The sequence below is a fragment of the Pezoporus wallicus genome, unplaced genomic scaffold, assembly GCF_028554395.1.
Source record: "Pezoporus wallicus isolate ANWC-B61680 ecotype Strahan unplaced genomic scaffold, APGP_CSIRO_Pwel_v1 contig_2348, whole genome shotgun sequence".
Classification (NCBI taxonomy): domain Eukaryota; kingdom Metazoa; phylum Chordata; class Aves; order Psittaciformes; family Psittacidae; genus Pezoporus; species Pezoporus wallicus.
This window is the reverse complement of record NW_026636985.1, coordinates 1180957-1195853: the sequence shown is the minus strand read 5'-3', so window position 1 is coordinate 1195853 and position 14897 is coordinate 1180957. Positions and strand designations below refer to the sequence as shown.

Sequence of the window (14897 nt, the reverse complement as noted above, 5' to 3'; positions counted from 1 at the left end):
CAATGGGTTCTGCTGCTCTGAATCCCATCAAGGTAACCCCCCCGCATCCCAGGTGGCTTCCATGAGCTTGAGATCTCCCTGTCTGCAAGGCCTGGGCTGCTTTTAAATCACACAGGAGTGCCTGGAGACAGCACTGGGGAGCTGTAGAGTGGCTTCTGGGCTTTGTCAGCCAGGTCTCTGCAAGCTCAGTGTGCGTGGAGCATGGTGGAAAGAGCACATCACCAGAGATACAGCTACCTCCCTACCCCTGAGTCACCAAACAGCCATTCACACTGCCTCAGTGCCTGACACAGCATCACTGCAACAGAACCATTCCCATCTGTGCCTCATTACACAGAGCTCATAAGCCATTCCCAAGGCATTCCTGCCACCTTGGCCATTTAATAAGTAAGAAATTGGAGGCTTGACCTGTTTTATCCCCAAAATATGAGGAAGATGTCCAGCAATGAGATCATCACTCCAACCTGGCTCTAATAACCTGGTCTGTTACCTGAAAACTATGGACTGTTATGGTTTTACCTTAAAAGAAGGCAAAACCTTGTGGAAAGTGCTGCAGGGTGATAAAGTCTGGAGCAAGATGCAGGCATTCTGTTGGGACTCAGTGCTGGATTTGACTCTCTAATTCCCAGGAATAGAGCAGTACAAAATGGTGTTTCCTTCTGAAGCCAGTGAGGAGGTGGGATTTGCCCCAGGTAAGTGATAGCCACGTTAACCAACTTGGTGACAAGGAGTCTTGCACATGGCCACTGAGCTCCACTTATAGCAGAGGCAGTTTCCTGCAGTGCAGACAAGCATCCTAAAGCCGGAAAGGTAAAAAGAAGCAATATCCTAATGTTCTTCGATGCCTTCCTATGGGCTGGTCTGTTCAGATGTCGAAACAAGGGGTTGTATTTGTAGTTATGTGGTCCTGTTCTAGTCAGGCAGCCCAAGAGGAAACTGAACACCATGAAGGACTGCAGCTTTAGCAGAACCTCCATAGAATCTGGAATAAGTAAGAGTTTATTTAGAGTATCAGCTCAGTCATGTTGGCTTATGACTAAAGCTTTCATATACCTCTATATATATGCATGTGTGTTATATGTCTATATATGTACATATATAGATGTAGATACCGTGCATCTGAGGGCTCCACGGTACAAAGAGGGTTCTGCCAATTCAACCTCCCCTTCAGGTCTTACTCATAAGCTTACTCATAACTTCTCATCCGTGCCTGGCTCTTCAAACCTGCCATAGCCCAGATCCTGCCCATTGCTCTGCTGCAACCCAGATCCTGCCCATTGCTCTGCTGCAACCCAGATCCTGCCCATTGCTCTGCTGCAACCCAGATCCTGCCCATTGCTCTGCTGCAACCCAGATCCTGCCCATTGCTCTGCCACCTCTGCTTCTTGCTGTCATCTCTAACCACATTCTGCAGCGCTGACCCATACAGCCAACTCCTCCAGCACATGGAACAAGATGATATCGGCTTCAACCTTGCCAAATCTCAGCGTGGGAATGAGCTTCAGAGCCTCAACCTTTGGCTCGTGCCGGAGTTTGGGAGCGCGGCTCCTTCGGTGAGGAGCGGGCATTTGTGTGCCAGCAAACAGAGCTGATGGCTTTAGCAGGAGCTGCTTTTGGCTGGTGGACGCTGTGGGATGGGTGTCATTTCCAGGAAGATCTGGTCATTTTTCCCATTGTCTTTCTGGAAAGAGGGAGCTAGACTTGGAGAAATGAGGAGGGACACGGCAGAGACACTGCCTCGTGCAGGGCTGGGATCGCTCCTCTGCTGCTTGTATAGCAAACTGACGGGGCACGAGGAGAAGAGAAAGCATGGAATAAAACATGAAACAGGTTCTTTTGGCAGCAAGAACGGGAACAATTAATGAAGGTCAGGGAAAAACATCCCTCTGGAGAGCAAGAAAGAGCCGGGGGGATCGTGCAGCCTGCAGGCATCAGTGATCCCGGTGGGGATTGCTCTGGGTGCAATTTGTGTTTGGGCAAAGACAGGGCATGGTATAGGGCACAGCTCAGAGAATCATGGAATCCTAGCCTGGGATGGGTTGGAAGGGACCTTAAAGCTCACCCAGTTCCAATCCCTGCCACGGGCAGGGACACCTTCCACTAGAGCAGCTTGCTCCAAGCCGGAGCTCAAAGCTCTGTCTTATTTAGTGGGCAGCAATTCCCATCCCTGCAATCCCTGTTTGCTGGATTTCCCTTGGCTTCTGAGCCAAATCTCTGACCCTCAATGCTAAAGGCATAAACTTGTCATTCTGGCCAGGGGAAACGTTGCCTGGGTAGAGATAGGAGTGGGATGCTCCCCGATGAGCTCTCTGCTCCCTGCTTCCCAAGCAGAGCTCCAGCAGTGCAGGAGCCAGCTGCAGTAATCCTGCAGGCCGAGGAGGGGATCACTGGGCTTTTGGCTTTGGAGCTGTTAGTTCCAGGAAAACCAGCTAATGTTTAGGTGAACTTTTCCATGGTTATTAATGGAAAACCACGCTGCACTGGGGTGTGTGGAAAGGTTGCGATTTGGGTCTCAAGCACTGCAGCCCATCACCAGGAACCCCAGAACCATTCGTGTTAGAAGGTCCCTCTGGAGATGGTCCAGTGCAACCCCTGCCAGAGCAGGGCACACAGGAACGTGTCCATGGTGGGTTTGGGATGGCTCCAGAGAGGGAGACTCCACAACCCTTGGGCAGCCTGTGCCAGGGCTCTGACACCCTCAATGTAAAGAAGTTCTTGCTCGTGTTGAGGTGACACTTGTTGTGTTTTAGTTTATGGCCATTGCTCCTCGTCCTGTCACTGGGCACCACCGGGTCTGTCCCCATCCAGCTTCGAGCTCTTCATCTGCACTGATGGGATCCCCTCTCAGTCTGCTCTTCTCCAGACTAAACCAGGCCCAGCTCCCGCAATCTCTGCTCATAGGAGAGATGCTCTTATCTTCAAGCTTATACTGAAATATGGCTTAAACAACAGCTCCTTACTAGTGCCTGTGTGCTTTTGAGTCTGCAGAAGGAAGAATCATCGAGCAAGGAGCAATGTAGCAATGTGTAGTTGTGCGTGGGGTGACTTGGGATTCAACATAAAGGGTTTTATTCCCAGGTGGGAGAAGGGAATGTGGTCCAGTATTTACGGCAGGGGGATTTGCAGTTGTACCTCCTGGTTTCATAGACTCATAGAATGGTTTGGGTTGGAAAGGACCTTAAGATCATCCAGTTCCAACCCCCTTGCCATGTTTCAGGAGGTTTCTATTCGTGGTGCGTGGTACGAAATCAGACACTTGAAAGCTGCATTTCCTTATCTATAAAACAAGCTCCTAATTTCAAACAAGAGAGGATCCAGGGGACTTCCCAGGGTGGCAGATTTTGCCCCCGAGCTTTGTGCTGTTCACGCTTCATCAGTAATACCCACTAATGCCATAGGAATACCCAGCCTGTGCCCCGTTACATCTTGGCTACTCCACAATGCAACTGATTTCATGACTTCAGTGACCTCACTGGAGGTCTGTGTGGCAGAAGTTGCTCCTCAGTACCCAGCTATGAACAAACAATTAAGGCTTTGGGGATGCTTTCATGTCCTTGCTTGGCAGGATCGAGCCCTTCATGAAAGGGGTCATTAGGGTGGGCTGGTATAACCCAGAGTGGTCTGAACTCTGGGTCGTCAGGTATCAGTGTATCTGAACTCAGGTTTCAGCCGCACAAAACATCCCCAGTGAAGCCTGAAATCCAGTTAATTTGAGGTTTGGGCATTGCACTGGGATATTAGAGCACGAGTAGGGCATTGAGGGGCAGAGGGAGCTTTGGGAGCTTGGGTTCACAAACAGCACTTTTCTGTCAGGAAGATTCATGCTCTTTGGCTGTGAATTTGGCTTATTTCATCCTCTGCCTGTTCTGGTTATATTCAGAGCAAGTTTTTATGTCAGCACATGCACATACACACGCGTTCTTCCTTTCATAGTGAGAAAGAACCACTGGGATTACTGTAATGGGGACACGTTCATGTACTTCGTAGCCTCATCCTCTTGTCACAGCTGACCACAATCTGTACCCGAACTGTATCACCGAGATCTGAGAGCTGAGCTCACATCATTGCACCAGCAACATGCAAAACTCAACAAGGTCTGGGGAAAGCTCCTTTCCCTGCATCTTCATCCCGGGTTGCACAAGGAAGCTGTGGCTGCCCCATCCCTGGCAGTGTTCAAGGCCAGGTTGGATGGGGCTTGGAACCAGCTGCTCCAGTGGAAGATGGAATTGGGTGAAGGTTGGAACTGGATGAGCTTTAAGGTCCCTTCCAACCCAAACCAGTCTGGGATTCTGGGATCCATTACTTGAGGTAGGTAACCTCTTTCCACGTAACTACATGTGGTTTTGCGCTACTTCTTCTCCACATTTGTACCACCTATTCCTGTATTTCCCTTGACAAACACAAAATGGAAACATAATTCCTGCAATGCAATAACGATGAAAACATCATTTGCTCCCAGATTGCGAGCTCCTGGCCAAGCCTGAGCCTGGAACACATTTGGATAATCTCATCAATTCCTGACACAACAATGTTTTCCAAGGAAATGCAGCTTCAGCTTTGAAGACAATGTGATTATTTGGCTCCTGGGCTTAGTTATTGCCTTGGTCCATTCTCATAGCGATAAGGTGATCGAAAAAAGAGATATATTTTTACATCACCCCAACGTGATGATGGTTCAGATGTAAAAATAACCCCATTAACGCTGACAAGAATGCAAACCTAGGCTCCTGGGAATGCGAGGAGACCACAGGAATCCCATGTGACTCTGACTTCCTCCCCTTATTGGAACCATCTGTGCCTGTTGGTAACCTCAGGCCACTGCCAGGTTTGACTCCAAAGAAAAAAGAGTTTCCACAGCCTTTTAGTGCATCTCAGCCTCTCTCGTCCTGAGCATCCCTCTCCTTTCCTTCTGCTTCGGGAGAAAAGAGGCATCTTTAAAAGCCTTCAACAAAGCAGACCAAGGTTTCCTTGAGCCCCTTCAGGCACTGGAGCTGCTCTCAGGTCTCCCCTTCAGGAGCCTTCTCTTGTCCAGGCTGCCCCAGCCCAGCTCTCTCAGCCTGGCTCCAGAGCAGAGCTGCTCCAGCCCTCGCAGCATCTCCATGGCCTCACTCCAACAGCTCTATATTGTGCTTCTTTACATGTATTTCTATATCTGTACCCTTTGCAGCTCTCTTTCAAGGCATCTCAACCTTGATTCAAGGTTTCAGGGCAAGAACAGACAAGAGGCAAAGAGATTCTTTGGGGTCACGCAGCTTCAATACCCACATTATCCACTGCAATGTATATAGATTGCAAACATCAGTCATTGCCCTTGAACCAGTGTCCTGTTAGAGACTAAAGGGGACTTCAGGACATCCTTCTTGACAGTGTGGATGGTACCTGGGAGGCTGCGTGGGCTCCAGCAGACAAACAGCATTCATTAGTCGAGCCAGTGTTTGAAGCTGGATCCGTGTTCCAAGGGATCTTTCTGAACAGCTCAGCTCATGTGCTGGCAAGGGATAAAGTAACTGATTATAGCAAGGGATTGCTTCTATATGAAAATGATGTAACCCTGGGACTACGTCCAAGTCCTCTGCAGGCTCCAAAGCAAACAGAGATGCCTTTCAGTGATTGTTCATCTGGTATGTTGACCAGTGAGTGAATTAAGGTGCCCGTTCGACACCATGGAGTCTGAAAAGTGCTGCCTTCTTTTCTTCAGGAAAGAGAAGGGAAGGGGTACAAATTGCTTCTGAAACAGCTCCTTTTGTAGCTTGCAGGCATATCTTATGGTCAAAGCCCCCTGTGTATAAATCCCAGGGTCTGACTCTTTACCCAGCCTCACAATGCACCATGTGGTGGGTTCTTAAGCAGCTGGCTCCATTTGAGCCTGCTGGTTCCTCTAAGATGCTTTGCTGGTCCCTGCTTCTCTCATTCCCAGGGCACATCCATGCTGGAAGGGCTGCTCCAGCCTGTGTGTCGCTGGCAGTGCGGGCATGAGAGCGTGGTCTTGACCATCTGGGCCTCCACTTTAAAGGCTTGGGGTTGTCCATACCTGCTCTGATGGGCCCCTTTGCTGCCAAGCTGGGCAGAGCACCCCTTTACCTTCGCTTCCCAATAGAACAGGATCAAATCCAGACTTGCCAATGGACAGCTATGAAAGCCTGCAGCATCGCCACTGAAGGTTTTGCAGCCTGGTGAGGATCAAGCCTGTCCTTGCTGTGTCCCTGGTCCAAAGGAGCTATTAGGAATCACATGGAGAAGCCACAGGAATTTAGAGCTGAGCTCACCACTGCCAAAACAACTGTTACAGCTCTATCCTGCTGGCAAACCCTACACCAGGAGCACATGGGCTGGGGAGCGTCTCAGTGGCTGTGTGTGAATGTGCAGGGCTGCCTGGGTGTGAATGTCCTCTGCACTGCTGTCCTTTAGCATCTCCTCCAGCAGGAATAACTAAATCCAGGCCAAACGGCCTCATTCTGCATGCCAGATGTGTCCATGCTGCCACCCCCATCATTCAGCACCGACCTCCCCACTGGATTTCCACTCCCACCAAAGCACTAATGTGTTTTACCAGCTAATATTTGATGTTTGCTGATCTGGGGAGAGGCCACCAGCCTGGAAGGAGCCTGAATCAGGCAGCCTTCCTTTGGAGCCTAAGGTTTGGGCATCCATTTACAATCCTCTTTGAGGAGCAGTGGCACAGAGATGGATGGAGGGAGCGTGGCAGGGTTCAGGGATCAAACAGGGCTTGGGGGCTCTCTGTATTTAGTGAGGGGCAACTTTCTGCTTCTCTTTTTGACTGCTTTGGCTCCCAAGGCCCAGCTGCAGCCCAGCTCCAGCACAATCACTTGGTGTCTGCAAAGGGGACAGTGAGGTTGGACAGGCGTAAATCTAGCACCCAAATCATGGGGAACATCTGCAGCAAGATGGGAGATGGCTCAGAAAGAGCAAAGCTGAACCCAGTGCTTGAAAGCCAGGTTCTTCTTTAGGTCTGAAGGAGGGGAACAAACCCCCCTCATTTTGCTGAGCAAGGGAATTGAAAGCCCTGCCTAATCCTGCCCCTTCAGCTGTGTAAGCTAATGGAAGCCTTGTCCATGCTTTACTCATGTTGGGTTTGCCTCTGCTGTCGGGGTGACATCACCTTACCAGCACTGCCACTGCTGGGAAGGAATGAACATGAATGGCTCGCATCGAACCTGGCAGTGATTTAAAGCAGCAAGAGGGTCACCCGTGCTTAGCCAAAGCCAAACAGGCTCAGAGTTTGGTTGACACGAAGGCAAACCCGTGTTGTAAGAGCAGCAAGTGTGAGCAGCGCTTCCCATCTACACAGGAGGGTGCCCCAGCATCTGCAGTGGGTTATGGGACAGCAAGAGGGATTTTAGCAGCTATAAACCTGGGTGCACGTGCAGCCAGCTTCTCTTTCACACAGAACGATGCTTGCAGAGATCCTTTATAGCACAACAGAGTCATAAAGAGATTGGTTTAGTCTGGGGCTGGATCATGTAACACCTGGAGGGGCTAATGCTGCTATTGCTTATGCTGCAGGACACAGAACCACATGTCTGAGAGGTACAGCACCAGAAAGGGATGGAGCCTGCTGTCTGTGGCACTAATCATAGAAGCCTGGAATGCTTTGGGTTGGAAGGGACCTTAAAGCTCATCCAGTTCCAACCCCTGCCATGGGTAGGGACAACTTCCACTGGAGCAGCTTGCTCCAAGCCCCTGTGTCCAACCTGGCCTTGAGCACTGTGAAATTGCTCTTCACTCAGTCAGCTTCAGTTGAGCAGCTCTGGGTTTTCCCCAGGGGCATCTTTCATGTGAGTAATCTCAGCTGGTCGAGTGAAAACAGTGATTGACACCACAGGCATTCTTCAGTCCCAGATTCCTGGGGGGAATCATCAAGCAGTGGCAGTGTGTGCTATGAGAGCTTCTCTCCCAGACATCACCATCACACTCAGCAAAGACATTTTAGCAAGTCTCCCCTCTGAAGGAATAGTAATATTAAATAATAAATAACTAAATAATAAAGAACTAAATAATAGATAACTAAATAATAAAGAAATAAATAATAAAGAAATAAATAATTAAACCTCTGAATCTCCATCCTTAAAGATATCAAAAACTGGGGATTGGGAACAGCTCTGGGATACGGGGGTGTAGGCATCTGAATTGCAGGGAGTTAGGGGATGTCTTACGGCTGCCAGAGGGATTTCAATTCACCCCCATTGTGTGCCTTGAACACACAACCCCTGGGTGTGTGTTGGTCACTTCAGTGCTCAGAGACGGCAGGAACTGTCCTGGTATTGATCAGGAAGCACCCTGATGTTTAATACCTCTGAAGAGGAGATTGCTACCTTGGAGATGAGCTGCAGCCCTTTAGTGTCCTGCTGCCACAGACAGCATCATTCCTGTAAGGTGGCATTAGCCTGTTCTCTTCAATGGCTTCTGTTTCCACCCACAATCAGCGTACATGAATGGATGGAAGTTTGCATGAAGCCAGTTTTTACTAGCAACAGATGGGAATACTTCCTCCCTCTCACACAGCAAACCCCGCTCTGCAAACTTTGCCTTGTGCAAGTGCCCAGAAAGTTTGAATTTATGTAGCATTCACGTACATTGAGAGTTTTATTCCAGGATATGAGTTTAATCAATGAAAATATGCAGGAATATTGCCTACTGTTCCTTAGAAGGATGTCTTACTTGGCTGCAGCTATGTTATCCAAGCAAGACTCATCCAAGTCTGTGTTATCTAAGGCACGGTACCTTGTCTCCTGGCTGTGGGCGCATCACAGACACACGGTCGTAACCCTTCCGCAGCAGGACCCAGAGAGCATCCAGCTTCCCCTGCAATCCAAAGGAACACGGTGTTATCTTGGGAGCAAGGACAAGTGCGAGGTACGCAGCTCAGACCTACGTGTTTGATACTCAGCCATTGCCTGGGCTCGTACAAGCTGCTGGAGTCGATGCTTTCCCTCACAGGAACCTGTGAATGCTGCAGGTGAAAAGGAAGAGGCTTTAAGGGAGCACTAAGCAGGAATGGCTGAGAGCCAACAGCATCCGTGGGTCTTTATGTATTCTGAAACCCCCCAAAGGTAATAGGGGAATGGCTTGAAACTGGCAGAGGGGTGATGTAGATTGGTAAAATCCTTCTGTGACCCTGGTTCTCCGGTATCTAAAGACTCAATGCATTCACTGTGCACTCTTCCTGTCATGGGGACAGAGTCTTTCTTTTCCCTTTTCAAGAAGCCATTGGGAGTGTAATCCTCTTTGAGACCTGTATTCCTCAACCAGTGCGTTGAGCCAATGGTTCAAAGCTTGTTTGGGATTTGGAGGGATACACGGGTGGAGACACACACGCAGAATGACTGCATAGAGGTATTTCCATAGGATGCTGGGGGAAAGACTTCCAAGGTGAGAGCCAGGAAAGTGTAATCCTCAAAGGAAGAAGCAAGCAACTCCTCTGTCAGCCTCTTCTTGGACAGCACAACCCCTCAGACCTGAGGGAAGCCACCCCTGTCCATCCCAATCCATCTTTCTCCTTACATGAGAGCTGGTTCAAGCTCTTGATCTCCTGTCACCTCTGACAACTTAAGAACTAAATACCTTTTGCTGCCATTTCTCCTTTAGGAAACCAAAGGGAAAAAAACAACTTTCCATGGAACAAAAAAGCCCTTTTTTTACTCTCCAATCCTAGTTTCCAAGAGCCTACCAAGATTTCTTGGGAAAAGCTCCATCTTTGGGAGTCTGAATGGAGCTTCAGGCTCTGTCTGGGACATCTTGGTGGAGGAAAGGGAGAGTGCATCATGGAAAGGATGATGTTGGCTGAAGCAATGTGAATGGCAATGCATTCACTTGGGAATACGAACACCTCTATGCTCTGATGTCTCTGTTTAGGAGCTCCTTTGCAATTGGTCCCTTGGGGGGAAAAAAAGGTCTGGAAGCAAAGAAAGCTTTGAGTCCTACTGGGAATGAAGTCCAGAAAGAAGGAACAATCGGGGCAGAGGACAAATGGAGGAGGGCACAGCTTCAGCCATTGCTTTATCATGATGAATGCATCCTCTTCCTGAAGCAGGGGCTGCCCTTGGGCCTCTTCTAGGTAGGAAGCTGTGCATGGCAGCTTTGTAAAGAGAGACAGGAGGGAGAAGGTTAGCAAATGGGCCAGGGACACAAGGCTTTGTAAATGCTTGAGGATTCACCTGAGGTTTCTTTCTGAGAGCACCAACTGCTGCTTCAACCTCAGCCTGGAGGCAGGTCCTGCATGTGAGCTTTAGGGGATGAGCAGCTTGTGGTCCTTTCTGCGTTGGTTTTTAGACATCATTTGCACCTATGTTTTGTGCTGCCCCTTCCTCTGTAGGATGAAGGGAGGATTTGGCAAGCTCCTTAGGACTTGGATTGTTTGCGCTGACTTTACAGTCTGTTGCAATAGTATTTTTAAAGCAGGATCATCCGTTGGCACCGTGCTAAGAAGTAACAGCAGCAAATCAGAATCATACCAGTAACAACAACCACAATCTGTTCGGTGTCAGCAGCCACGCTTGGGAGCAAATAAATCTGTGGAGCATTTCAAACAGCCTTCTCCCCACTCTCAGCTCTCTACTTACATTATAGGCGTTACTCTGGGAAGAGTAACAAAGAGAGGGAAGTAAAACTCCATCAGATAACCTGGCAAAAGGCAGAATGCTCTAAGTAAAGGCTGGCACTCGTGCTGCATGGGGAAAAGGAGGCCTGCAAGTGGCCCCAGAATGTGAATTTCCTGGCTCTTTGTCAGATCCAAGCTACGCCGGTTCCCTGCTCCCGAGATCTAATTGTCTGCCTTCCTCCTCTCATTTAAGTAACCTGTTACATGTGTGTTTATCTCCCTTCCAAAGAGGTCTTCCAACCAGTTCAGCGGAGAGGGTGGAAAGTCAACATCTGCTCCTAGCAGTGCACTTGGAGCACGGGGATGAGGGCAAATCGAAGCTCTCAGGAGGCATTTCCTATGGGTGAGATCAGGTAGTCTGTGAAATGCTCCCCCCTAGGAGTGGTGGGAGCCTCTGATAGATAGGTATATATCTATACATCTATATATCTATAAGCCATAGATACAGGATGGATTCAAGCTCACGGTCCTGCCTTGGCTGGGACTGCAGTCCCAAAGGCCCCCCCACCTCCCTCTGCCTGATGACTGCTGAGCTTCCCCATATAACACAGTGCAGGTACCTCTCCACGTGCTCACATCTTCAGGGCAAGAGCTCCTGCCACGAGTGCTGATGGCCTTTGCTGCCTCCCTGCTGAGAGGACCTGCAGGACCCCTGCTTCCTAGGAATGATCCCCTCCGGATCTGATGAGTGCTCACGGGGAAAGCGCTGGCTGCTTTATCCCATCTGCATCCCCTGCCTTTTGGGTGCAGTTCAATGGGGGTTGTGGTGGCAATTAATAATTAGGTACATTCTTGTCCACAGGCTGTTAAATCCTGCCTGGATGTGGAACACTGCAGGGTTACGGGAGCATTTGGATAAGGGCTCTTGGACTGGAACTGCATGCAATCTGAATGGTGGATAGGAGATATTACTAAAGGAATTGGGAATATCACCCATGAGATACTCCTGATATTTGTAAGCTTCCTTATGAGTGAATTCTTGGTGTTACAAAGCCAAAGCCGTTCCTAGCAGAGGCAGAACTGAACTTGAACCCTACATGCATTGAATCTTTTCCCCAAGCCTCTCTTGGACACGAGGGAACTTCCAGCTGGGAGACAGATCTGCCATGAACTGTTCAGAGCAGAATAACCTCTGCAAATGAGCTCTCCTGAGGCTGCAATCCAACAGCATGAACCGGTGCAGGAAGAGGGGAGGAACTCAGCACTATCTTCTATGGGAAAGGAGCCAGCTCTGAGCTGATGATCTCAGGTAGTTGTACCCGTGTGGATTGCAGGGCTCAAATCAGTGTTTCTGGCAGCTCCTTGGTGGACTGAGGTATAGCTCTGTGTGCTGTGAGCCCTTCTGACTGCGGCGTGCAACAGGCGCTGAGCTGTGTCTCTCAGCTCCATGAGGTCATTTCCATGAGCACAGAGTGGGAGTGAAAAATCCCCCAGGTGGGACAAAGTGTGCGTTACAAATGCTTCACACCGCTGCAAAAAGGGGAAGAGATGCCTTTAGGAACAAGGGAGCAGCTATACGGGATGGTGCTTAGCGCGCTCCCACTCCAAGCTGCAAACACTGACTCTCGAACCTGGCCCAATGTGGGAATGAAAGACCTCCATGAGCACATGTTGAAGTCATTATGACACCACTGAGATGACTCCTTGGTCAGCTCTGTTTAGTAGATGATAATCTTTAAGGGGGAAAAGAGAGAAGGCACTGGACCAGGTTCTCAGAAGCTCACATTTCCGTATCCTCCGGAAACCACTCTTCCTCCCCTGTGCATCCTTGCCATTCCCGTTGCTGGATTTGACCCAGCTGCAAGATCAATGACTGAGGCGAGCCAAAACATGTGACTGACTTAGGAATCCCTATGGGCACTGCTTGGAGCTGATCAGTAACCAGCTACAACACAGGGAAACCTGGGTGTACTGCGAGGTAGCCTATCCGCACTGCAATAACCTGGCTATCAGAGTGTGCCTGACTAGAGATGCTGCTGGGGAGGAAGAACACAGGAGAATAAACCCTCTCTTTTCCAGCAGTGAGGCACTTTCTCGTGCCCCAGCATAAAGTTTAAGGTGAGCTCTGCACACCAAAAGCTTTACTCCATATGCTACACCCTCTTTGCAGACTACTTGCAGATAAATTGCCTGTTAAAGGTTTCTAAGGCATTAACCAGCATCTCCACTTCGAAATGAGATCCAAGCTCCAGTGGTGTGAAGTTTGCACTTGGATATGAATTCATATTATCACAGAATGGGTTGGGTTGGGTTGGAAGGGAGCTTAAAGCTCTCCCAGTTCCAACCAGGGACACCTTCCACTAGAGCAGGGTGCTCCAAGCCCCTGTGTCCAACCTGGCCTTGAACACTGCCAGGGATGCTCTTTATTCCCTCCATCTCAAGGTATATGCAGTGTGGACTAAAGGGAGGTGCAGTCGATATGTAAGAACTTCATTGAACTTAGCTGCACCACCAGAAGTGCTCAGGATCCTGTTCTGCTCCAAGCAAGCAACGCAACCCCCAAACCTCACCAACCTGGTAAGAAATACCCATTGCCCCATGTAGCTCCTTCCTATAGTCCCTCCCTAGGCACATGTCCAGAGGGACTCCCTCATGCACATCAGCATCTCGAGATCACAGGTTTGTGGTCAGTTCTATATCTTAGCCTTAAACCACTTAAGACTGCATAGAAACACCCCGTGCTGCACAAGGCTTTGCTTACCTTGATGGGGGAGTACCACTTCCGAGGAGAGGAAGGCCTGCGCATGTTGTTCGCCAGGTTCCTGGGTTCAGGGAACTCGTATTCCTGCTCTGGCATCTTCACCCTGGCATTCTTGGCTTTCTCTAACTTGGCACCTTCTTCCGTGGAGCCCTTTTCTCCCCAGCGCACCTGAGAAGATGCAGCAGGGCACGTTACAAGAGTGGCTGCTGCATCCCTTGGCCATACTTTCCCAGTGTCCAAATGGGAGGCGAAGAGCGATGCTATGAGGCTTGTTTCTAGCCAGAATCCTACTGTACTAAAGGAAAGAAGACGGTCCCAAACTTGAGGATTCTACGTTTGGCTCCCAAATATCCCTCTATGAAAAATAACCTGGGCTCAGATGTGCAAAGAAAAGCTTAAAGGGGCTTGTGCCTGTCTGTCTCCTGAGTTTCTTGCTGGGTAATTGCAGGGGATAGCACACCAGTAAGGTCTCTGGATACACAAACTGGTATCTAATTACCTCCATTCGTTTGATGCCACCAACTCCACGTCCACCATAGTAAGAGGCATCTACTGTTGGCCATTTCTTTTTCGGAAGGCCATCATCATCTTCCTCCTACAAAACAGAAGGAAGGGATTACACTGTTGGGAAGCATGACTAGAGATGGAAAGGAATAAACAGCCAGAGGCTATGTGGTCCTCTGAGCCTGCTAGAACCAGGCCAGGCAAGGTTCTGGTCTCCACTGGTGATTCTCTGGAGGATGTACACTCATGAAGAGAAAATGCTTCATGACATAAACATCCACCACTTGAAAGGTCCAGCCCAGCTCCAGCCCCAGCGTGATCCTTGCACTCACACACCCCCCTCTTTGTTTTGTGTTTCTTAAGGAGACTCTGTCTTTCATCATCCTTTAATCCAGGGGAGTAAATTGTCTCTGAGCTGCAAACCCATTGAAGCAGGCACCAAACCCTTACTCAGCACAGCTCAAGAGCTGGGGTCTTTGGGGTGCACGCTGGGTGATGTGCAAGCCATGAGTGGTGATAGCAGGGGCTTGCCTCCTCCTTGCCATTCCTTTGCTTGTGCCTGTGGCTGGGGAGAGATGAGCTTCTGCCCTGCACCAAGGTTCCCCATGGGGAGGAACCTCCAGTGAAACCATCCTATGGTCATTCAGATTTGACAGAAGGAAGGGGAAAAACAAGGAATCAAGGCAAATTTCCTCCTGAGTGAAGGCAAATTAGGAGGACACTTGGAAACAACCCCAATGCGGATGTCCAACGGGGAGATGAAACGTTTTGAGATGAGATGGACAAGGGTAATAGGATGGAAAAGTCTCATGGAAGAGTTATAAGGATGGAAAGAGCTCTTAGAAGAATGAGCTCTGCTAAAGAGGCTGCCCATGGAAGTCCATGGGGCTCCAGGGAGGGTCATGGCTTATGGCAGCAGAAAGCCAAGCGTGAACGTGATGTACGTGGTGTACAGGTTTGGATGTGGTTTACCCCTGCATAGTGCAGGCAGAAACCGATCACCATGCACAGAGTTCAACGTGCTCAGGACCTTCACGATGACATTCACACGCAGCCAAACGAAGAGATCAAGAA

The 14897-nt window shown here is 49.5% G+C and overlaps 1 protein-coding gene across 1 annotated transcript in view; it reads right to left on the bottom strand.

Moving 5' to 3' along the window:
• The window catches only part of ANTXR1 (ANTXR cell adhesion molecule 1), a 73697-nt gene that overhangs the window by 4657 nt on the left and 54143 nt on the right, over positions 1-14897 (bottom strand). The window contains exons 15-17 of the mRNA XM_057402538.1: positions 13819-13914; positions 13320-13487; positions 8743-8823 (exon numbers count right to left, since the gene is read on the bottom strand). Coding sequence (XP_057258521.1) covers positions 8743-8823; positions 13320-13487; positions 13819-13914 — 345 coding nt within the window. The remainder of the gene's footprint in view (positions 1-8742; positions 8824-13319; positions 13488-13818; positions 13915-14897) is intronic.